The sequence below is a fragment of the Drosophila virilis genome, chromosome 4, assembly GCF_030788295.1.
Source record: "Drosophila virilis strain 15010-1051.87 chromosome 4, Dvir_AGI_RSII-ME, whole genome shotgun sequence".
NCBI classification, from domain to species: Eukaryota; Metazoa; Arthropoda; class Insecta; order Diptera; family Drosophilidae; genus Drosophila; species Drosophila virilis.
Genome location: NC_091546.1, coordinates 20874505 through 20897928, shown reverse-complemented (window position 1 = coordinate 20897928; position 23424 = coordinate 20874505). Strand labels below are relative to the sequence as shown.

The 23424-nt window shown below is 41.4% G+C and overlaps 5 protein-coding genes across 7 annotated transcripts; 2 read left to right on the top strand and 3 right to left on the bottom strand.

Annotated features, from left to right (window-relative positions):
• Positions 1–481: 481 nt before the first annotated feature.
• On the top strand, positions 482–5585 carry LOC6629213 (D-3-phosphoglycerate dehydrogenase). Its single transcript, XM_002051227.4, has 6 exons — positions 482–710; positions 838–888; positions 4140–4294; positions 4690–4909; positions 4967–5099; positions 5156–5585. The coding sequence occupies exons 1-6, from the start codon at positions 627–629 to the stop codon at positions 5509–5511; spliced, it is 999 nt and encodes a 332-aa protein (XP_002051263.1). The 5' UTR covers positions 482–626; the 3' UTR covers positions 5512–5585.
• On the bottom strand, positions 1364–3297 carry LOC6629214 (histone acetyltransferase Tip60). Its single transcript, XM_002051228.4, has one exon. The coding sequence runs from the start codon at positions 3038–3040 to the stop codon at positions 1661–1663; it is 1380 nt and encodes a 459-aa protein (XP_002051264.1). The 5' UTR covers positions 3041–3297; the 3' UTR covers positions 1364–1660.
• Positions 5586–5740: 155 nt separating the features above from the next.
• On the top strand, positions 5741–21544 carry Gyc32E (Guanylyl cyclase at 32E). Of its 3 annotated transcripts, none has more exons than XR_011416769.1 (26): positions 5741–6329; positions 6452–7083; positions 8936–9069; positions 9124–9235; positions 9295–9369; positions 9427–9534; positions 9588–9711; positions 9786–9932; positions 10003–10111; positions 10340–10424; positions 10488–10640; positions 10707–10856; positions 10914–11095; positions 11149–11257; positions 11333–11399; positions 11463–11560; positions 11624–11934; positions 12005–12174; positions 12227–12410; positions 12466–12542; positions 13859–13922; positions 13998–14190; positions 14241–14447; positions 14507–14665; positions 14723–15822; positions 15894–21544. XR_011416769.1 is itself a non-coding variant. In XM_070209332.1 (26 exons), the coding sequence occupies exons 3-26, from the start codon at positions 6928–6930 to the stop codon at positions 15116–15118; spliced, it is 3570 nt and encodes a 1189-aa protein (XP_070065433.1). In that variant the 5' UTR covers positions 5741–6329; positions 6452–6718; positions 6805–6927; the 3' UTR covers positions 15119–21544. The 3 variants fall into 3 exon arrangements, 2 of the variants coding, with proteins under 2 accessions (XP_070065433.1, XP_070065434.1); XM_070209332.1 differs by having other exon boundaries at positions 6452–6718; positions 6805–7083; positions 14723–21544; XM_070209333.1 differs by lacking the exons at positions 5741–6329; positions 6452–7083; positions 8936–9069; ... (4 more) ...; positions 10003–10111; positions 10340–10424 and having other exon boundaries at positions 9804–9932; positions 14723–21544.
• Positions 15158–17254, bottom strand: hgo (homogentisate 1,2-dioxygenase). The gene is made up of 8 exons (XM_002051230.4): positions 17179–17254; positions 16697–16966; positions 16443–16629; positions 16266–16386; positions 16063–16193; positions 15722–16003; positions 15480–15661; positions 15158–15412 (listed from the first exon to the last, which is right to left on the bottom strand). Exons 1-8 carry the CDS (start codon positions 17191–17193, stop codon positions 15284–15286), a joined length of 1317 nt encoding a protein of 438 aa, XP_002051266.1. The 5' UTR covers positions 17194–17254; the 3' UTR covers positions 15158–15283.
• LOC6629243 (MPN domain-containing protein CG4751) lies at positions 18549–23341 on the bottom strand. Its single transcript, XM_002051231.4, has 6 exons — positions 22889–23341; positions 22453–22810; positions 22145–22232; positions 21920–22089; positions 21603–21851; positions 18549–21544 (listed from the first exon to the last, which is right to left on the bottom strand). The coding sequence occupies exons 1-6, from the start codon at positions 23225–23227 to the stop codon at positions 18549–18551; spliced, it is 4200 nt and encodes a 1399-aa protein (XP_002051267.1). The 5' UTR covers positions 23228–23341.
• Between the last annotated feature and the right edge of the window lie 83 nt (positions 23342–23424).

The window sequence follows — 23424 nt, the reverse complement described above, 5'->3', positions numbered from 1 at the left end:
TATTATAACCTGGCAGCTCGCCCTTATCTTATCATCATAGTTCAGTAAACCACATCCAAGTTTGATTTTAGTGTTTATTTCCTTTACTTTCCTTATCAGCAAGTAAACTTGTTATGAGCAACATTCGTGACGTAGATAAGTGAAATTCCTGCGACCTATTTGAACCCTTGTCGCCTTTAACGGGTTAAGCTTGTTTTCGCACAGACACAGGTTTTCGCACTGTACTTACAAACACATATACTTGATGAGTATACATATATACTTATATGAGTATATGTATATTGATAAGTACGTACATGCGCTGCTTACTTCACAATGCTAAGTCGACATGCGTTTGGGAGAGAGCGAGAGCGAGAGCGAGCTTTCACTCCGCATCTGAGCGCCGCCGTTGCTGATAATCGACACCGATCGGAGCTTACACAGCCGCAGTCGCAGTCGCCGTAGTGTCCAGCCGGTTCGCTGCCTATTAACTCTCGCTCGACGAATCAGTTGACTTAATAAGGCCAGTGCGACCAGTGCAGCGCGTGCGAGCATCGAAAAGTGCTTTGTGTCAGTTTTATTTTAATCCAACAAATTGCAGTTATTGCATTCAGATTTCAGAGACTGCTTTAATTGTTGTTGCGAATATGCCGTTGAATATTAAAAATGTTCTGGTCTGCGACGCAGTCGACAAGTCGTGTGTTGAGCTTCTAGAAGAGCACGGCATCAATGTAAGTCCATAAATGTGATGCTACAACAAATAGATCACATATATGTATATATATATATGTATATAATAAAAGAGAATATAATTACGATCATGTATTGTGCTTGTGGCTTGTGGTTCTTTATATTCAGGTTACATACAAATTGAAGCTGCCTGTGGATGAGCTCTGCAAGGAAGTAAAGGTGAGTAGGAATCTAATTACATAACATTTGCATCAACATACATACATACATACATATATATATACTTGCATATTTTATAACTTTATGTAATGTGTTGTATAAATTATATATATTTATGTCTAGTGTGCAATAAGTGCTTGGGTATGTCAACGGTTTTTGAGTTGAAAACACGTGTTTGGTAAAAATTAGATTTACAAGAATAAACAAGCATGAAAAACACAACAATTATCAGTTCATGGCTTTCATATATAAATATATACATATGTGCAAAAACACCCATTGATAGAGCCTTTGTTAAATTATTTAAGTACTTTTTATTGTTTATTACTTCCAACTATTTAAAGATCAGGCTTCATTTTGTCGTTAGTATGTAGTATATAAATACAATTCCATTCTTAATATCTATTAAATTTGCAAAAAGTTTTGAATGAAAGATATTCCCTTCGATCTTCAAACTTAAACATGTACCTTTTAAAATATTATTTATCTTAATACTCTACTTTCAAATTAAATTATAAATTTAGGCACTGAATTACAGTGAAAACTAAACTTACTTCTCTTCTATCTGGTGTGTGTTTGTATACATAAGGTTTTCAAGATTCTTCATTTCACTTGAATTCGAAAAATGGTTGATCAAATGAAACCAATGGAACCTACTTATCTCATATTCTACTTGCAAATTTACAATCTTCTATGCGGTGGGATATAGTGGACCTCCGTTTGGTATAGATTCGAGCTGTACGTTGAGATGTTAGTTAATTGAACTTTAAGCTTAGCATAGCCGATTAAGTGACTTGGACCAGTCTTTGGGGCTCCACTGCAAACACTTAGAATCGATGCTTATTTTACGCTTCTCCATTGCGGCCCTGTGCTGATCGATAGTATTTTGATTGATGCAGACTATATGCTGACCCTTACAGTAGGTCACTAGGTTAAGCCTCTTCAATGTGTAGATAACATCATCCCTTTTAATGCTAGTACGCTCGGAAATATCATTGATTGTTATAGAGGGTCGCTCGCCATCCGCTCCTGCCTTCTGGTTGACCAGCTGCTCGAGTATAGCCTGCGCCCAAAATGACCGATACGACAGCAGACCCAAATCGGAGAGAGGCTTCTCTGGGGTGCCGGTCTTGCCCTCATATTTGGACAGTTCGTAGCTGAACTCAATGAGTAGCTTGCCGTAGCCCTTCCGCTGATACGGTGGAAGTGTCAACAGGCAGGCCAGATTGTAGTCTTCGACGCTGATCTTCTCCTTGGAGAAGTAGCCGACAATGTGAAAACCGCGCGAGTCAAACTCTGTCATCACATAGAACAGAAACGGCTCGGTGTCAAAGTCGAGCACCTTGTGGTCCAGAAACAATTTAGCCAACAGGCATAAATTCTGTGCATACACCTTGTTCTTGCGACCATCGATCTCGAAGAAAGATATTGAATCCTTGCGATAAATCTCATTGCCAGGTGGATGCTTCAAAGTGCATTTGATTAAGTGCCGTCCGAGGCACACACGACTCTTGCAATACTTCAAACAGAACTCGCATAAATAGATGCAATCCATTAAACAGAGCTCCTCGGGGTATGGCGAGAAATACCAGGGTTTAATGCGATATCGACCCAACTCAATTATTTCAACATTCTTCATGCGAGCCACCACATTATGTTGATGCCTTAACGTACTGCAACCCGATCTCGTCTTTGGCTTCGTGCCAGCTTGCGTTCCATACTCGTTGCCACCTGCTGCAACCTGTGCGATTCCTTCGTTGCCCACCAAGTGCTTTCGACTGCTGCGCCTTTGCGACGCTCCACCCTTGTTGGGCGGATTGCCAACATCAGGTTGTTGTGGCACCTTGAACAGTCCCTCCTTGGCGATCGGCCACGAATGAAATTTAGAAATCTCGACACCCGACCCAGTACCGACTTGGTGGCTGGCCCGGCGAGCAAACTGAACTGTACTTAAGTCCAGATCCTCGTCGGTGACCCATTCGTCCAGTCTCTTATTAAAATCATGGTAGTGTACATAGTACTGCCGCTTTTCACCCAACGCCTTGATGCCCACAATCTCAGCCAGTTTCCATTTGCCAGTTTTTCGCATGCGCACACGCAGCCGACAGCCGACCAAAAGTGACGCCGTCGATTCGCATGTTATGGAGCTCATGTTGACAACTACTTGAATAACTGCCAATGCAGAAGCACAATAAATAAACTTTACAGTGAAGTTGGGTGGATAAAGCTGTGCCTATGCTTGGACATCGTCTTCGGCATTGAACTAGTTCGCTCAAGTCAAAATAGAGACCAGTTGCCATTCAAACCGAAAACGCATGGCTTACAAAGTTTTTCATAGACATAGAAAGTGCATAGCATACATATTAGTTCTAGTTGAGCTAGAAATTGAATAAATAATATTATCAAAGTCCCAATCAAGCGTGCCTGAGTGTTTAAGCTTAGTCTTTTGTTTGTCCAACTGGCTTGTTTAGGATTTTAGTTATATTAAATAAATTTACTATTTATTACTAAAGACACTTAATATTTACGTTATGATAAGCAGCTACTTTTAAAATTTAATTTAAAAAAATATTTACCATTCAAAATGTATTATCGATAACATTCCGGGGCCCCAGCCCCAATACTAAAGCGTGCATTCTTTTAAGTATTAGAATGTCAATTATCTGTGTACATAAAAAAGTTTATCCTGCGTGATTGGCTGACTCTCTGATTGTTGGTCAACCAAAATCCACCCGTAACTGTGGAAAATAAGCGGAAATAAATGATTGCAAGAAGCATTTTCGTTTACCATCTGCATAGCTTTTAATTTTTAGCCAAAGCTACAAGTACAGACTAACTCTTGGAAATAGGAATCTTTTTACCTACTAGAGATATATTTTTAAGCTATGTATGTATATTGGCGTCATGTAAGTCGCCTCTAACGACAAGCTATGACTAGCTGTGGACTGTGGGCTGTGCACATATGTAAGTATGTATGTATATGCGTACATATGTATGTTTGTATGCACTTATATTAGTATGTATTTAGTTAAATTCTGCTTGATAAGAAATAAGTATTTTGTTATTAATATACATATTAAGAAACACCTTAGTTAACTGGCTAAGTACAAACCTAAACTAATGTATGTACGCATGTATACACGCATGCATATGTACATATGTAGCATTTCACATATATGTATGTATGTATTTCTATATATGCATTTCCATACTTGTAAAGCAACTATTTAACATAATCTTTATCTTAAAAGAACTTCGATGCTGCCATTGTACGTTCGGATACAAAAATAACAGCGGAAGTGTTGGCGGCTGGAGCTGGCAGCCTTAAGGTTGTGGGTCGTGCGGGTGCCGGAGTGGACAACATCGATGTGGCTGCAGCAACGGCGCATAATGTCGTTGTCCTTAAGTAAGTAAATGTTTCCTGTGAAAAAAAAAAAAAAAAACACATCAACAACAAAAAGAAATAGCAAATATGCACGATTCAAATGTCGCATTGAACGCAATGGCCGATTGGCTGTCATCCTGAACGACGGGGTCATATTATTGCTGCTTGGCACGCATAATTAGACGGTCCGCATTTTCTGTTACTGGGCAGAGAGAGAGGGTGAGCGAGACGGGCCCTTATTGCTGTTGAGCCTGCTGGATTGGCAAGAATACTATGCGAGTACGCGATATTTTATATATTTGCATAACGCTGTCTAGTCACAACAAGTGCCCCCCGCGCCCCGCTCCCTGTCCGTATTTTGTTTTGGGCACGGTTTGGTGTTTAGTGTGTGTTTAACGAAAATGCTTTACTTTCAGCACTCCAGGCGGCAATTCCATTTCGGCTTGTGAACTGACATGCATCCTAATTGGCGCTCTGGCGCGTCCCGTCGTGCCAGCCGGTCAGAGCATGAAGGAGGGTCGTTGGGACAGGAAGCTTTATAGTGGCACCGAGCTCTATGGCAAGACCCTGGCGGTGCTTGGCCTAGGCCGTATCGGACGCGAAGTGGCCATACGCATGAAGACTTGGGGCATGAGGGTAAGAGATCAGTATATTAAATCTGTTCACGTAAACTAGAAGGCTCTAAAACTCCAGATAATTGGGTATGATCCCATTACCACGGAGGCCGAAGCTAAGGCCGCTGGAATTGAAAAGTTAGATTTGGAACAGATTTGGCCGCTGGCAGACTATATAACTGTGCACACCCCATTAATACCGGCAACCAGAAGTTGGTTATATAGATTTCTTTTCCAAAACAACAAATCTTAAACATTCGCTCTACAGACCTAATATCTACAAAGTCGCTGGCAAAGTGCAAGCAAGGCGTCAAGGTAATCAATGTGGCACGCGGCGGCATCATTGATGAACAGGCCGTTCTGGATGCACTGCAGAGTGGCCAATGCGGTGGGGCAGCTTTCGATGTCTTCCCCGAGGAACCACCCAAGTCGCAGGTTACTAAAGCACTCATCAATCATCCCAAAGTTGTGGCCACGCCTCATCTGGGCGCAAGCACTGCAGAGGCACAAGTCCGTGTTGCCGTTGAGGTTGCAGAGCAATTCATTGCCCTGAATGGCACCTCACCCAAGTATACAAGCTATGTAGGCGTTATCAACAAGGAAGCACTTGCCCACTATCAGTAATGCATAATTCTTGATTCCTTCGGCTTTATTTGTCTATGTTTCTAGCTGAATCAATTATACCATCAACACTAAAATCAATTTGGGTTTTCACTTGTGTACAACACATATTGCGAATCGGAAATAAGTTTCGATTGGATGAGTTAATGTCAATGTGTATTGAATTATTCTTTTCTTTTTCTAAGAACAAAACAATTTGTAGGCTTGTATTGTGATGGTCTCTAATGTCGTTATACGAGCATGACATGGTCGATTTTAATTTGCTTGACACTTGACATGAAACGCATAAGTAAAATCAATTAAATTCGCGGCAATACAATTGTCATTCGAGTCCACATAGACACTTGTCTTAATTCGCTGCGCAGAATATAAACATCTCCCAACCTGAGCATGTTAATGATTCTAAAAATAATTTAATATTTTGCTTTAAAATCAGACACACAAATATTTAAGCAACATATACCATATGATAACTAACTACGCAACAGATTAGTTATGCAAAACCTTCTAAAGTTCTAGCACTTATAGGATTGGTAAGCGTTACAAAAAGTGCTAAAAAAAAAGGTAAGTATGCCCGTGGGCGTTACATGGTTAGGACACTAAAGTGCCTAATCCTTGGAAACTGACCTTGGTCGTGAACCAGACCAAATGAGATGCAACCGAATGGACCAGTGTCCAAACTTGAGCACGTCCGGTAGAAGCCCACGCTCTTAACCAAAAGCTCCAAAACAAACGGATTACTGAAGGACCAAAACAGTCGATAAAGCCCCAAAGCGAGCAGGACACGCGACGAATCAAAATATAATATAAATTAAAGTCATGTGAGTTTAATTCAACACTTTACAAATTTACGTACTAACCAGTCGCTTACGACAAAATAATTTACCGTTGGGTTACTCTTAATTAAAATCATGACAGAGCAATACATTTTTTTTTTTTTTAGTTTAGATCACCAAACCGACAAAGTCGCTGTGACCCAGGTCAATACCCAACACCCACGCTTGCAAATTTAGCCACAGCGGCTCCTGTCAGCCAAACGCCATTTCATTTTGGCGCGCAGACCGCCCACAACCACAGTCCCCATTCGATGCCGGAACCAAGCCGAAGTGTACCCACGAAGTTGACGGCATAAAAGGACCAGGCAGCCATCCGCCGAGCAGCAGTCTCATTGGGATAAACGGTCGAACAACAACGGCTCGCAGAGCAACAAGTGAGCAAAAGTGTTGCGGCTTTTGAAATTTAACGCTCAGATGTGGCCCATTGTCACGTTTGAATATATTCGCTTCAAATGTGCAGTTTTCAGTGCGGTTCTTCACTCGTAAACCTTCTCAAAGCTCTGCCCCACTTAGTTTAACCCGGTGTCTGTGTCACGCGGCTTACTAAACTTTACTGCCATTAACTCCGCGTTGTTCGTCTTTAATGTGCCCGGTTAACATGACACACAATCGCATTTTTCACAATATCCGCATCTTCCTTGTGGCTGCTACCGCAATCCTGTCATCTCAACGGAACTACACAGCTGCCTCGAAAGACACAATAAATATTGGATTCCTGGCTGAATACTCTCAAATGCGGGTAAGTCGTCTGAGGTATCCGTTACTCAATATAAGAGCAATACAAATTATATTAATTATTAATAATAATAATATTTCTAAAGTGAATTTAACTGATGTTCTTTAAAGGATAAAGTTATTTTTATTATAATAATTTTCTCGGTGCTGTTAATTTGACTTATTAAATAGATACAGCTTGGCAAGCCTTGGATTCGAGTCAGCATCCTTTGTGTTTAGTTGCAAAAATGCCTGGATATCAACAATTAGTTTACTGATGACAGCAAAATAAATATATTGATTTCATTCAAGTCCTTTTCAAAGGCTTAACTCAAATGGAAGCTACCTTTTTCGAATACTTTGCTATGATATACTTCACTTAATTAGAATAAAAAGAGATGTTTTAATGTATGCATGGTTTTTGTCAATATGTTGGCATGTCAATGGCCAAAAAATGGGCCAAGTTTGACTTTGGTTTATACGCTCAGTCAATCAAATTAAACGAAGGCACAATCCAGACCACTTGAACATGCGCATATTATGAAACAAGAGAAATTAATGATAGACTTTAAGTTAAATTCACATAACGAACTACTCTTTACAGTTAAATTGCCATGACAACGACAAGTCCAAAGCCAGCTTCACCTGTAACCACCTAAGGGCTGAGAAGTCATCCCCTGAACACTAGCTTCTCCGTTTCGAGGCGGCAACAAAAGCCCTTTGTTGCAACTTCTACATGCAGCTCAGCTGAATGCGCGGATGTCACAGAATAATTCATACAAATATGAATATGAAAGAATGCGCATATTTTTAATATATTGCTGAGCTGCTTAAAGAGCTCATCAGGTTCTGAGATTAGTTAACTTTGTTTCATATGTAACACAGTTAATGACAACATGACGCACTCTGTTATATTGCTATTTATGGATTACTGATGAGTTTCGTCAGTTCAATTATAGTTTTTTCGAAACAGCAATCAATCAACAACCGACAACCCGAACGTTAATTAATTACTGATCTGAGGTTTCAAACAAATATTGCAACTTTAGTAGTTGTTGATTAAACTTTCATATTTTTGGTATTCAATTTAGAAATCTTACAAGAAACGAAGAACATGCTTAGCAGATTTAAATATATAATGGGTGCTCTGCTGGCAAAGCGAATTATCTGGATTTTTCTATTTCTGGAAACAACCCAAATGTTGTGCATAATACGGCGAATTCATGATCTCGACTATCAGGACATACTTTTCGAACTGGCCTATAGTCTATTATACACCGGATTAGCATTAAGCACATGCTATTATGGATATGGCATATTGTACATACATTCGGGGGGTCCATGTCATGAGTTTCTCTGTCGACTATGTGGCGCAAGCCTGCAAGCTTGGCTGCGATTTAGCTTCGTGATGCTTCTTCCTTGGAGTTTGAAGGTGTTTCAAGAACTCGTACAGCACGCATTCAGCCTATGGGAGTGTCTAGCCAGAGACGAATTGTCCAATATATTTTTGCTCTTCAGTTTAACGCTCTTTCTTTTACAGCTAATATTATTTATAGTTTCGTGCATTATCGCTATAAGGCATCATAATAACTTGGCAAATGCGCTGCAGCTAACTGAAAATATTCAAAATCATGAGCTCCTCAGCTACGCTCAAGCAATCAATCATGCACTTGGTTTTGAAATGTTCCAAATTCCGCCAACATAAAATTCTAAATATATATATTTTTTGCAGTCTCTCACTTTCTTGATAGAAATTTTCCTTATCTGTGCTTTTATTAATCACGTTAACGGAAAGTTTAGCAAAGTTTAACAATTTTACAAATAAAATTTGTCGATATTAAATCCTTTAGTAAATTGTATATTTTTTTTTTCAACAGGTAACTCTTGGCGGTTTGCCGCTTGCCGTAGAGGATGTCAATAAAAACGTGAATTTGCTGCCAGGCAAGACACTTAAATTTATTCCATTTGACATAGGTCACACAACCAGTGCATATCGAGTGAAACCATTAAGGTATAGTTAAAATGTATGCAACATTCACAGTCACCTTTTACCTATGATTACTAGACTTATGACAGAACTGAGGGAAAAACGGGTGAAGGCTTTCATAGGACCCGATGAAAGCTGCACAACTGAGGCGTTGCTGGCCTCCGCCTGGAATATTCCAATGCTCTCATTTGTAAGTAGATCTGGTTTTCATTAAAACGTATAAAAATATCTAAGAATGAAACACTTTAGAAATGCTCTGACTCAATTGTTTCCAATAAGAGTACCTTTCCCACCTTTGCACGGACCCTCGCCCCCGCTTCGAAGGTAGATCAATTTATATGCAATATTTTCTAATTACTTGAACTGAATACACAAACGTAGGTCTCCAAAAGTGTTATAAGCCTATTAAGTGCATATGATTGGAAAAAATTTGCAATTGTGGTTAGTTCAAAGCCCATTTGGGGCTCCGATGTGGCTAGCGCTATTCAGGTAATGCATCATAAAATCTACAAAAATACATTTAACACTTTTTACAATGACAGGAACTTGCTGAATCGAGAAACTTTACCATAACGCATTTTAAATACATATCGGATTATATACCCATTAAGAAAACATTGTCGCAAATTGAAAATATTATTGAAGAGACTTACACAACGACACGCAGTAAGTATTTATATGCTGGCATTCTTTAAGCTTATATAGAAACTAAGCTAGTCCATGATGAAAACATCAACTAGTATACGTATTTATCGGAGAGCATATTGCCATGGTGGACTTTGTGCGCTGCCTGCAAAATCGTGGACTTCTCGAAAGCGGAGATTACATTGTTATATCTGTGGACGATGAGATCTATAATGCGAACCGTGTCAATATAATGGAACGTAGTAAGTTCATTGAAAAACTAACCACCATCAATTGCCCTTGAGGTTTAATGCATGCACCATCTTATTGCAGATTACTTAGATCCTTATATTAGAAAAGAAAAGAGCAAATCACTGGATAAAATCTCATTTCGTTCAGTTATAAAAATAAGCATGACATATCCACAAAACCCTCATATTCGGTAATTGCTAACTAACACCTCCTATAAAAGTGTTGTATGTATATTCATTTTATTATTTTCATACATAATAATAATAAATGAATGGGTTAATGCTATGCTTAACTGATTCAAATTTCATTCACTGTATTATTTTAATTTTTGTTAACATTACCGTTTATGTATTGCAAATTGTTTAAATGTATTTTCTATGCTAAATATTAAAACATAAATTTTCACCTATAATTCTAGTGACATTTGTACTAAAATCAAAGAGTATGCACGTAAAGCGCCATTTCTGGTGCCCTATCATCAACGAGTGTTTGAGAATATTTCAGTATGTTATCCAAAGTCCCTCATTATACCTTCCGTTAAACTGCACACACACATATCTTTCTAGGTTCCCATATACGGTCTACATCTGTATGATAGCGTAATGATCTATGCACGTGCCATCACAGAGGTACTCCAGCTGGGAGGCGATATAAACGATGGAAATCTGGTTATGAGTCATATATTCAATCGATCATATCACTCGATTCAGGGCTTTGATGTATGAATACCAATTGATGTTGAATAACCAATCGAGCTCTATTAACACTCCGTTTTTCATTGTCAGGTATTCATTGACTCCAATGGCGATGCGGAGGGCAACTATACTGTAATAACGCTTCAGAGCGATGCAAACGGTGGATCTAGTAATTCGCTAGCTAAAATGTCCATGCAGCCAGTTGGATTTTTTGTCTACAATAAGGACTCTGTTATACCGGTTAGCGATTCAGCACAGATTGTAACTTGCTTTGTTAACTTGATTTGCTTTATTTAGGAATTTCGGTATATTAAAAACGGCAGACCTATTCAGTGGCTAAACGGTCGACCGCCGCTTGCGGAGCCAATGTGCGGTTTCTATGGCGAGTTGTGTCCACGCAAAAAGCTGGATTGGCGATACATGGTCACTGCTCCATTATTTGCATTCGTTTTGGTCGTTGCAATCGCGCTGTTGTTCAAGTAAACCCATTCAATTTTATATATTTATTGACAATCAATAAACTTCTTTAAAGGCATTATCGCTACGAACAGACATTGGCTGGCTTATTGTGGAAGGTGGACATGAAAGAAGTCACTGTGATTAACTTGGGCGAATATAACAATCCAAGCCATAAGAATATTGTACGTCATACGCTAGAAACTATATAATATAATAATTGTGATTACTTATCCAATTAATTATCTCCCACATCCTAGGTTCAAATTTGCCGTCAAAGTATTTTAGTTGTTGGGGAGCCGAACAAAAGGTCATTCACAAACATTGGTAAATAATCTCACATACAATATATTAGGTAAAATTTAATATATTTTATTATATTGGCTGTAGCTCTTTTTCGTGGTAACATTGTTGCCATGAAAAAAATTCATAAAAAGAATGTGGACATAACGCGTTCTATTCGCAAGGAATTAAAATTGATGCGAGAGGTGAGCATTTATATAGCTGTACTAATGCTTAGATGAGATGAAAATGTGTAACATATACTTCAGGTTCGGCATGAAAACATAATTAATTTTATTGGAGCATCAATTGATCATGGCTCTGTAATAATATTCTCAACATATTGTGCGCGGGGAAGCCTAGAAGATGTTCTTGCAAACGAAGATCTGCATTTGGATCATATGTTCATTTCATCATTGGTGTCAGATATACTTAAAGGCCTCATTTACCTGCACGACTCGGAGATTATTTCGCATGGAAATTTACGATCGAGTAACTGCCTCATCGACTCAAGGTGGGTCTGCCAAATCTCGGATTTTGGTCTTCACGAACTTAAGGCGGGTCAGGATGAGCCAAACAAGTACGCACAACAATTCTCATTATATTCAGCTTTGCTTTATTTCCATTTGAATTCAATTTTTTTTATAAAGAACGGAACTAGAATTAAAGCGTGCCCTCTGTATGGCGCCCGAACTCTTACGCAATTCGTTTCGGCCAGCCCGTGGATCCCAGAAGGGCGATATTTATTCTTTTGGCATTTTACTATATGAGATGATTGGCCGAAAGGGACCCTGGGGGGAGACTGCGTATACAAAAGAAGGTATTTGAAAAACTATACTCCATTAAAAATATCATTGACAGTTTTCTTTTAGAGATCATTAAATTCGTAAAAAGTCCGGATCTGCTGCAGCATGGTGTATTTCGGCCAGCCCTTAATACTTTAAATATACCAAATTACATACGTAACTGCTTGCGTCTTTGTTGGGATGAGGATCCCGAAGTGCGCCCGGACATTAGACTTGTCCGAATGCATTTGAAGGAACTTCAAGCTGGCTTGTTAGTTTAAACACTTAAATTATTTATTATCTATTTAAAGCCATGTATTTTTTAGAAAACCAAACATATTTGATAACATGCTGGCGATAATGGAGAAATATGCATACAATTTAGAGGGCCTGGTCCAGGAACTTTTTTTTTTTTTTTTTTTTTTTTTTTTTTTATATTTTGTTTATTAAGAAATCTGGTATCCTGTTACTCTATGTTAGCAACTTTTATCAGAGTGACATAATTACTTAGCTTAGCGATGATTGTGGTTTTACAATTAGTTATACAATTAGGTTAACAGATTACAGAAACATATTTTGGTGTAATTAACGAAGCTTGTCACCTATACATAACGATCGATTAGGTCGGTTGGGTAGGTCCTCTTCAGTCGCCTTCTTCTTCGCCTCCTTAGCAGGCTCCTCGCCAGGATGTTTGGGTGGTTGTGGAGCTTTGTTGAGTAGCTCGCTGCTTGCCTGTTGACTATGTCGCCCACCATTGGAACCTTGAGGTCCTTGGCGATGTCGCGTGTGCGAATATACCATTCGGCTCCAGTTATTTTGCGCAGGGTTTTGGCCTGAATGATGCGAATTTTGTTCAGGTGTGTTTTTGCAGCTATACCGTAAACTTGAAGCCCGTAACGCCACACTGGGGCAAGGATTACCTTGTAGATTAGGACCTTGTTTCGGAGCGAGAGTTTGTTTTTGGAGTTGAGGAGCCAGCTCATTCGCCTTATCTTAGATTTGATGTTGCTCGTTACTGCAGAGACGTGCTTACTAAATGTAAGTCGTCTGTCGAGAGTGACACCTAGGTACTTGTGTTGACGATATTGCTCTAGAAGCTCACCATGAAGAAAAAGTCCGGGGCATGAGTCCTTGCGTAGAGTGTGGGTAACCGTGGCGCACTTTCCAGGGTTCACTGCGATGTTCCATCTACAAGCCCAGTTTTCAAATCGCTTGAGGTATTCCTGCAAGAGGTCAGTTGCCACGTACACACATTTGTTTTTTGCAAGGATTGCCGTGTCGTCAGCAAACGTGGCCACCAGAAGGTCCTGCCGATCATTCCGTCTGCTTGCATTTGCTGTGGGCATGTCATGTGTAAACAGGCTATATAGCGTGGGACCCAAGACGCTGCCTTGTGGAACGCCCGCTTTTATGCGTTTGGTTTGAGAGGCTACTCCATCCTGCACCACTTGAAAGGTTCTCTCAGTTAGGAAGCTCGCAATGGTGCTAAATAGCTGCGGATTCAATTTGTCCTTTATCTTAGAGAGGAGTCCTGCGTGCCACACCCGGTCGAAGGCTTCTTGGATGTCAAGGTATGCTGCCACCACATACTCTTTCCTGTGAAAGCCGTCCAAAATATAATTTGTGACCCGATGTAGTTGCTCAGGGGTACCGTGTTTGAGTCGAAACCCAAACTGGAACTTCGGGATCAAGCGTTTTATTTCCGGGGTATCCAGGAACGAACCAATTTACTATACGAGGAGAAAAAGAAAACTGATATGCTTTTGTATCAAATGCTGCCCAGGTAAGAGGATTTCCAATACACCGCCCAAAACAAATAAAATATCGATTTAAATGATTCATTATAATTTGTTTTCAGAACGGTAGCAGAATTGTTAAAAAGTGGCGATCCTGTTAAGGCCGAGTGCTTTGATTGTGTGACTATTCTATTTAGCGATATAGTCGGCTTCACTGAACTCTGCACCACCAGCACTCCATTTGAGGTTGTCGAAATGCTGAACGATTTGTATACATGCTGCGATTCCATAATATCCAATTACGATGTTTATAAGGTAAGATTTTCACATTCTTAAAGACTCTTATTCGATGTTTTCAATATAAGGTGGAGACGATTGGAGACGCATATATGGTAGTATCTGGGCTACCTTTAAAAAATGGTAATCGTCACGCCGGCGAGATAGCCTCATTAGCGCTCCATTTGCTTGAAACTGTTGGGAATCTCAAAATTCGACATAAGCCAACAGAAACGGTGCAATTCCGTATTGGCATACACTCTGGTCCTTGCGCAGCTGGTGTCGTTGGGCAGAAGGTAAACGTCCTGAGCTCTTTTTGACTGGATAGTTTTTTTCTAAACACATACCCCAATAGATGCCACGATATTGCTTGTTTGGGGATACCGTCAACACGGCCTCGCGCATGGAGAGTACCGGCGCAGCAATGAAGATCCACATATCGGAGGAGACCTATCAATTGCTGCAAGCCGTTGGAGGCTACATATGCGTCGAGCGAGGCCTGACCAACATTAAAGTAAAAGATTTTTAATTTAAAAGAGTATCCCCTCCTAAATAGATGCTTTCATTTTAGGGCAAGGGTGACATGCGAACCTATTGGCTAACCAAGCAATTGCAACCCGAAATGCGAGCGCTAATGATCAACGACTGGGCACCAGATCTGATTAGTACTGTGGATTCTTCAAATGGCTGCTGCTCAAAGACTAGAGGTGGCGACTTGTCTTTGTTGAAGTTTCCAAATATGCCCATGAACATGAGAACAGGGTCATGTAACTGTGCTACCAAATCCTTATACAGCCGGCGTTCCGACGATAATGTTACCACCTCGCACAAAGCCTCTGCGCTGTCAAAGGTCACAGAAACAGTGCAGATCAATTGCAACCAATTGTGCGTCTGTCGATTGAACGGCAGCCAAGTGTTGAGCAACCGGAGCCCTCGCTCGGCTCCGAGCATCTCATTTAGGCTCTAGACCTGAGCTGCTCTGAGAACAAATAATGGAGCGATCGTGTCACACGGTTCTAACCTAAACATTTATTAATGTCTATCGGACATTTTTATCGCAAAATACTTAAATAAATGTAAGCGTTGTTAACCCGTAACCCATGCTCCACTGTCTGCAACCGACTGTAACCCATCAATTGTCGATTTTAAAGTTATTTTTAAGCGCCTGCCAGCATTCGTAGTACTGAGCATCTAATTTCTGGCACGTCTCGACGCCCCATTTAGTAACGGCCAAACTAAGTGACGACTCGAACATAAATGCCTATAAAATTTAAAATGAAAAGTGTAAATTTGAAGTGTTAGACATGGCAGTTAAAAAACCGACAAACCTGTGTTCCCTCGGCAATGCGTTCAGGTTTAAGTTCAGCATTCGAAGCACCATCAAAGCATTTGGCATCAGGACCATGCGGAGTCATCATCGAGTGTAAAGTAGCACCACCGGCAGCAAAGCCCTCCTCCTTGGCTTCGTAGCGGCCGAGTATGAGACCCATGAATTCGCTCATGCAATTCCCTTCAAGAATTTTCGTTTTACTTACTGACAAGTGGATTGCTTACAATAATGAATACTGACTGTGATAATAGGGCGGACGGAAAGTGTGCTCCTGGACAGACCAGCGCGGAGGGAAGATAACAAAATCGGCTATGGCAGTACCCGGCCTTAAGCTCGGGCAGGTAAGCACCGTAAAAATACTGGGATCGCAGTGATCAAAGCTAACCGAATTAATTACCATAAATTTCGATAGATCGTATTTGTAAGGCACATAATTGCCATGCCAGGCAACTACATCAAAAACAGTGTGTTCCTGTTCTGCCTCAAACAGGCTGCCTTGGTACTTGGAAATCACGCGAAACTCTATAAATAAATCAAAATGAAAATAATTAAATCAAGTGGAAAGGGAGCACTAAACGTACCCTTAAAATCCGTATTATCAAACCAAGCAACTGGTGTTTCAAAGTCCCTTGGATTGGCTAGACCATTTGCCCCAATAGGACCCAGGTCGGGCAAACAGAAATGTCCATCGAAAACCTCAAGTATGTAACCTCTAAAGTTTTTAAAAACATTTTAAAGTTATTACCAAATACAAGAGAAGCTTGTATTTAAAATATACACTCACCTACTCGGTGACTTGACTCTTACGGCAAACCGTATGCCTTGAGGAATGACACAGATTTCATTTGGGGCCACCGTCATTCGCCCAAGCTCGGTTGTTATGTCCAGAATGCCCTCTTGTGGCACTGAAAATCCATTTATTATTCCAAATCAAAAGTATAATAATAGCCGTTTGTCCCACCTATGAGAAAATCGCCATCGCTGTTGTAGAATGCAGAGTCGTCCATAGACACATTGCATAGGTAGATGTGGATGGCCAAGCCGTGCCGTGCTCTTATATCGCCGGCACCGCAAACCGTGTGAAGTCCCTCAACAAATGTAAGGCTTTTTTGATCCCGTGCCGGTATATCAAATGGTTTCCAGCGCATCTGATCATTTTTAGATAGAAGTCAAGCTCATGAAATGTTGTGCAACAAAGCTAAACTCTCCGCATACCTGGTTAGGATTTGGAGGCTGCTCACCCCAATTGTTGCTCAAATATTTTGCACCGCTAAACGGTTGAAAAGGCTTGTGAACGGCACTGGGCAGCTTCCTATAAAGCCAAGTTCGCACATTTTCAGAACGTGGCGCAGTGAATGCGGAACCGGATAACTGCTCCGCGTAGAGTCCATAGGGGCACTGCTGTGGCGAATTCTGCGCCACTGGCAGGGAGTTTGGACAGCGTTCGTCCTCTGACGAGAAATGGCCGCCAAAACCTGTTAAATACTATAATATACAAGGCATTAGCTATATGCTTGGCTTAGTAAATCACACACAGAAAACCGAAGGAAAAATCATCCGAAACATTTCCGATTAAGGATTATATGGGTGGTGCTGTCCGACACATTTTTCAATATATTTTTCATCTCTTTGAAAGTAACTTTTTTATTTTCACTATTTTTTTTTTATATCAAGAGAACTCTACGCATTGGATTTACCTTGTATTGCGACATGTGTGTAGCGGAGGGAGAGAATAACAGACTATTGCTGCCCGAGCAGAGATCGCAGCTATTTATATGAACTGTGTCTGTCTTTAATACCCTATAGGGGAAATGAATAGAGCATGCTAGGTTTTGGTAACAACCAGATACCGACCTAGGCCGACTTGTAAGCGCAGCATATATATTTAGGGTAATATTGAGTCGAGCAGACCTTTACTGGGATAGCTTGTTTTCAAATATCTTGTTGTCTTGATAATTCACTGTGGAAACTAGTCGTCACGATAAGCCGGTCCCCCAAAGAGCTAAACGGCACGTAAACACCTGTTCCTAGTTACCTATGCATCTTTATCACAGCCACACTTCTCCATGTTGTTGTTTTTCGTTATGATCTCGAAATCGACATACTGCGCAAACAACAACAAGCTACTCACATCATATTTTGCATAGCAGTTCTGCTGGTTCTAGATTCATTCAAATGGTTCATAACAAAATGTCGAACCGGTATTTTGACCCCTAACGACAAATCGACAAGAGCAAAAAATGTCGATTAGGTCGGTTTCAGTGAGCGTATGATAGTGGAAAAGCATATATTTTACTATATTTATTATTTTAATATTGTAAACTAAAAACCTAGTTTATATATTTTATTTCGGCAAAGTTAATTGGAAATTATGCAGTACATATATTACGTGTATTACAGTTTATAATGTATGTTTTTGTCTGTATATGTACTATTTTAAAATACTTAAAGTACCTTTGTGCAGTAATTAAACCTAAAATAGTTTATAAATAATATGTTTAAAGACATCAAGCGCTTAAGAGACTTTTGCATATTCCAGTTGCAGCCAACAACAGTTTATGGACTAAATGCGTACATTTATCTACAGATTTCTGGTAAGTTTTCATTTCTCATTTTAAAACAAGTATATAAAATTTGTTACAATGATGATCAGTATGTGAATGTCATCGAGTGTTCCATGGTCTTTATATGGGATAGAAAATATGTTCCTCTAGGCAGATGCAATTGCTCTTAAACAGGTTTCAAATTCAACTCTCCAAATACTGTACTCTTTTTTGTTCACCTCTTCTTATTCTACTTCATTTTACATACAATCTCCTGCAAAAAATGCTCGTGTGTCCACAATCTCAATTATGAGTAGACTGCGATTTAACAGGTGTTTACAATTTAAATTATTAATTTGCCTTTTACTCGGAGCTTAGGAGATTCGCGTGTCATGCTGTATATATATATATATATATATATATATAATTGAATGCTCTGGTGCATTTAAGGGTAGATACTGATAAGGAAATACTGCATTCACTGGGACATGCGGTTGATAGGAGCAACACCCAAATCGCCTCTCCTAATCGTGTGATAAATTTAAAACATCATCGCCCACATTATTTTTCGGTATCTTGGCCGGCGGCGGCGCAGCCAAATCGGCTACCGAGGCAAATTCCATGCGCTTTTTCGGCAAAGCATTTCCCAGAAGTGCACCCGGTGGCGCCAATTCGCTATAAAGGCGACTTAAGTCTGGCGATGGACGCCGATGCGAGGAGCCGCTACTGCCATCAGATGGCGCTGGAGATGGCGTGTTCGAGGGCACGCTTGATATGGCCAAATCGACGGCACTAAAATTGTATTTGCTGCCGGAGTTCGAATTGCCGCCACCGGCGTTGCTGGTGATGGACTTGGTGGGCGTGAGGCGTTCCAGTGCCGGCGAGGCTGACGACTCTCTGGTACGCGCGGACGACGGCGTAGTTGATTTTGGTGGCTTCATCATCATGGCCGATAGGGATTCTTGTTGTATTTTAAACAGCGCCGATGGTGACATAAACATATTATTAGCCGCTAGCGTAGACTTTGACAGTGGATCCGGAATTCCGTACTTGCCGTGCTGCTGTTGAAAGAATGCCGCATAATCTTGCATTTTCTCCTGCGCAAGTGCATTGTAGTAGGCAGCCGAATTAGATAGTGTTGATGGAGATGGTACACCTGTTGCTATGCCGCCAGCTGCTGTTGCTGAGCTGCTGCTGCCTGATTTCGTGGCATTGCCTGCAGCAGCTGCCACAGCAGCAGCAGCACCCGATGGCGTTGCAAAGAGCGCATCGAGATCAGCAGCTGCCTTATTCTGGCGATATAATAGCGCCTTAATCTCCGAATCTTGCTTTTCCAATTGCAGCAGCTGATTCAGCATATCAGACTGCATATCCTTTTGCTTTTGCTTCAAACTGACAGCGCCGCCGCCACCAGTCGTGGCCATGCTACCAGCGCCAGCAGCAAGTAAAGCGGATAATTCATTGTGTGCACCGCTCATGTGTTTGCTGCCAGTTGAGGCCATAGCTGCGGCAAACTGATTATTCGGATCAAATAGTTTTGTATAGGTCTGGAGCAGTGCTGTGTAATCCGCCTGGGCTGCTGATTGCTGTTGAAGCTGCTGTTGCTGTTGCTGCTGCTTTTTCGAACTGCTGCTACTAGCAACAGGCGGCGGCGGTATCGATGCAGCCGCAACTGCAGCCATTTGTTGCTGTAGGAACACGTTTAAATCATTGCTTTGTTTGCTCTGCTGTTGCATGTAGGAATCATAGCCCAAGAGTTTGGATGCTTGTATTAGATTGTTGTAGTCGGCGCTGAGAGCAGCTGCAGCTGCTGCTGCCGAAGCTGACGACGTTGTTGCTGATGTGGATTTTGAAGACTTGCTGCTTGTTGGATTCGCAACTTGTTGATTGCCCGTTAGATAATTCAAATCCGAGCTAAATCCCAGGGTTCCCAGTGTAGTAGCGCCCAAGGCCTCTGCCTGCTGCAGCAGCAGCGCAGCATATTCGGGCGAGCGTATCAGTTCGCTCATCTTTAAAGGGTCGTTCTTGAGCTCGTCCAGCTCTTTCATTAGCTTTGTTTTGTAAGAATTTGAAGATGAGCTTGAGTTGGATGAAGACGAGGAAGCTGAAGACTTGGAGCGATCCATCTTTGATTTGCTGCCGGCATTATTATTACCATTGTTATTGCTGCCACTTCCACTGTTATTGCTGCCTGACGGCAGTGGCATGTTGAAACTGTTAGAATAGGCAGCCACTGCCGCTGCCACATTGGGATCACTTAGATTGCCCAGCGTCGCCGCATTGCTGGTCTGCTTTGAGCCACCAACCTTGGCTGCCGCTGCAGCTAGTTGATTTAGCGATGAACTGCCATAATCTTTGCGTTGCTGTTGGAAAAGTGCTGCTAAATCGGCTTGAAGAAAATTGGGCGGCAATTGACCAGCCAGCTGTGCCAAGCTGGCCGCCATTAGATCGTTGGCCGTAGGCAAACACGCAGCTGACGGTGGTACCAGCGGTGTAGTCAAATCATATTTGTTGGGTGTTATGCTTGGGCTATTTCGCGCAATATCACTGACACTGAACTTGCCTGGACTTGGCGCTGGCGAATTGCGTGTGCGGGATGTGTGCGATGATGCATCTGATTTGGCTGGCGACGGCGAGGCACGCACTGGCAGCTCAAACTTGGCGGGACTAGCAGCATTCGACTGTAACTGTATGCTTGTTGGGCTGTCACGCGGAGAGGCAGACTGTACTGCAGCGCCAAGTCCACTGTTTGTAGCCGGCGTCTGTGGCGGAAGTAGTTGACTTACTGGTGCATTCAGCGGCATGGATGGCGCCACGGCAGTTGGCACAGCAGCTGGCGTGTGATTCGTAGGATTTGGCGTGGCCAACGGTGACAACATCCGCACTGGATTCATATTAAGTCCCGAGGGCATGCAAAGCTGCTCCTGCAGCGACATTACTTTCAGTTCACTGGCTTTTTGTTCGGCTTGCAAGGAGGTTTCCTCCTCAGCTTTGCGTGCCACATCATCAACAGCATTCAATTGAATACTCTCGCCCAAAGGCTCCTCCTTGGGTTGTTGTTCCAGTTTTATTTCATTAACTGATTCGGCTTGCGGCTGTGTCTCCGTTTTTACTACTACGTCCTCTTTATCATTGTCAATAATTTTAATGGTTTTCGGTGGTATAAAATCATCCTCCTGCTCACAGTCCAAGACGGCACATAACCAATTCCATAACGCCTTATCATTTTGCTTGGATGGAAACTTCGGATAGAGCGTGTTCTTTAATTTCTCGTTGTAGGTTACATCATTGTTGTAAATATTTCGAAATTTGACAATCTCGCCGCGAAACTGTGTATAGTAATCGACGCAGGACTGTATTTCAGTGCGCACCTCCTCTGGTATCTCTTTATCTGGCAGCACAGAATATTGCATTAGCATCGGTCGTCCATATTCCATGGACTGTTTATTTTCATTTGGTGGCACTATCCATATACACTTGACCACCGATTCCAAAGTAGGATTCTCTTCATAGTAGGGTGCTAAAATATAAGCAGATCAATTTTACTATGGGTTTTACATCAAATTTAGCACACTTACAAATAATTAATGAAACACATGGCGTATACGTGAGATCACTAACGCCACGCATGCGTATTTGATAGTCGAGCTGTGCGTCGCAATCGCGTAAAGTGGGTTCAGCTTGAAACTTGGGATGCGAGTGATACCAGCCAACGAGCAATACTTGATCTTGTATCATCATCTTCTGTATATCACGCTCTACTTCCCCGGCACGTTGGCGATCAAAGCGTGTATTACGACATGGATATGATTTCTTAATTGTCAATGCTGCAAAAATGAAAAACAGTTGAACATGCCAACAGACAAACATGATCAGTTCTTAAGGCCGGACTCACTGTGCGTGTTCATGTCCCAGGTGCCACCCAGATAGCCGCAAACCTCACGCACCGTCAAATGGCAGTGAAAGTCGGCCAACAACAGAGCGGAGGAGGTGATGCTTAACAAAAATGGTTGTAATTTGCCAACCGATGTGAATGGAACGGCCTCAATCAGCATATTGGCATCACTGTAATAACCACATTAATCGATCATATTTTACTAAAAACTATTTGAAAACTTACTGAATTATATTGCGATTGGCTACAGTATTGTGCGGAAATACTGCCCGTTTTATAACAAGATCTGGCGAATCGGTCTTGCGTTCTGCATCTATTAAAAAAAGAAAACAAATTTAGGCATTTTTATCAGTAACAAGAACGCTATTTACAGAAAAAAACAGAACATAACAATTTCAAAGGGCTTTGTCCGTTGATTGACCTTTCCCTGTATTTACCAGCTTAGACTACTCTCATTAAGTACTTTAAAATACATGCTACATTTTAAGTAGCGAGATTACTTAATTAGCAAATTACTGCCTAATATTTGTTACCTGGATCACCGTCTTCAGGTGTCGACTCCTTTTGCAAAGCACACTTTCGCAAATAGGTATTTTTATAGGCATCAAGTTTCTTTCCTTTATACTTGACGGATGCCCAACCGCAACCACTTTTCTTTTCGGGGTTTATGATACGCTTACAGTGCATGGCCCACGCACTTGGTGTTAGAAATATGGTTTCAGTCTCTTGTGATTTTATTTTACCATCCGCCAGTAAATCGCCCACAAATTTTTGCCCAAGATAATCAATAGTCATCAGCGATTTTCCGGGCTGCAGGACATTGGCGGCCATTAGCGTTTGTAATGTAACTGTGCGTCCAGTGCCGTTGAATCCCTCGTAGTTCTCTTTGGCCTGTTCCCAAAAACATATATTTAAAGCGATTCCAACAAAATATTGTGTGGCTAAAAAGGAAAAGTTCACGGCACGCACCTCATCATCATTCTCGTCATCGGGCACATCGCTATCAACGTCTTTTTCGCACAGACTGTCCTCCAAAATGGAAATTCTACACGGTGGTACGTTTTCAGCTGGGGCTATCTCTGCGTCCGCTTCTGCTTCGGCCTCTGCCTCAGCCGCATCCGACACAGACAAATCGCGCTCCCCATCCACTTCGCCGTCACTTACATCGTCATTTGTTGTTTGTTGCGGCTGAGGCGTCGTATCGCCCTCGCCTTCGCCCTCACCGTCTGTGCTGCTGCCCATTTGATTTTCACGCGCTCCTAGTTGGTCGCTATCGGGCAATAAGCCATTTTCCACTCCGTTTTCCATACGCTTATTGTCTACCCTTTAAAAAAAAACTATTAAAAAAAATCACGATAGGCCCAGCAGCCGCAGAATTTATGTATGTATTCCACGACTTCGCTTCTTCTTCTTCTTCGTGCATCAAACGAAGATTGTTGTACGTCTGTTAACTTAACAGTTGCTTCACTGTTATCGATAACAAGCCGCAATAATTATTTTTTGGA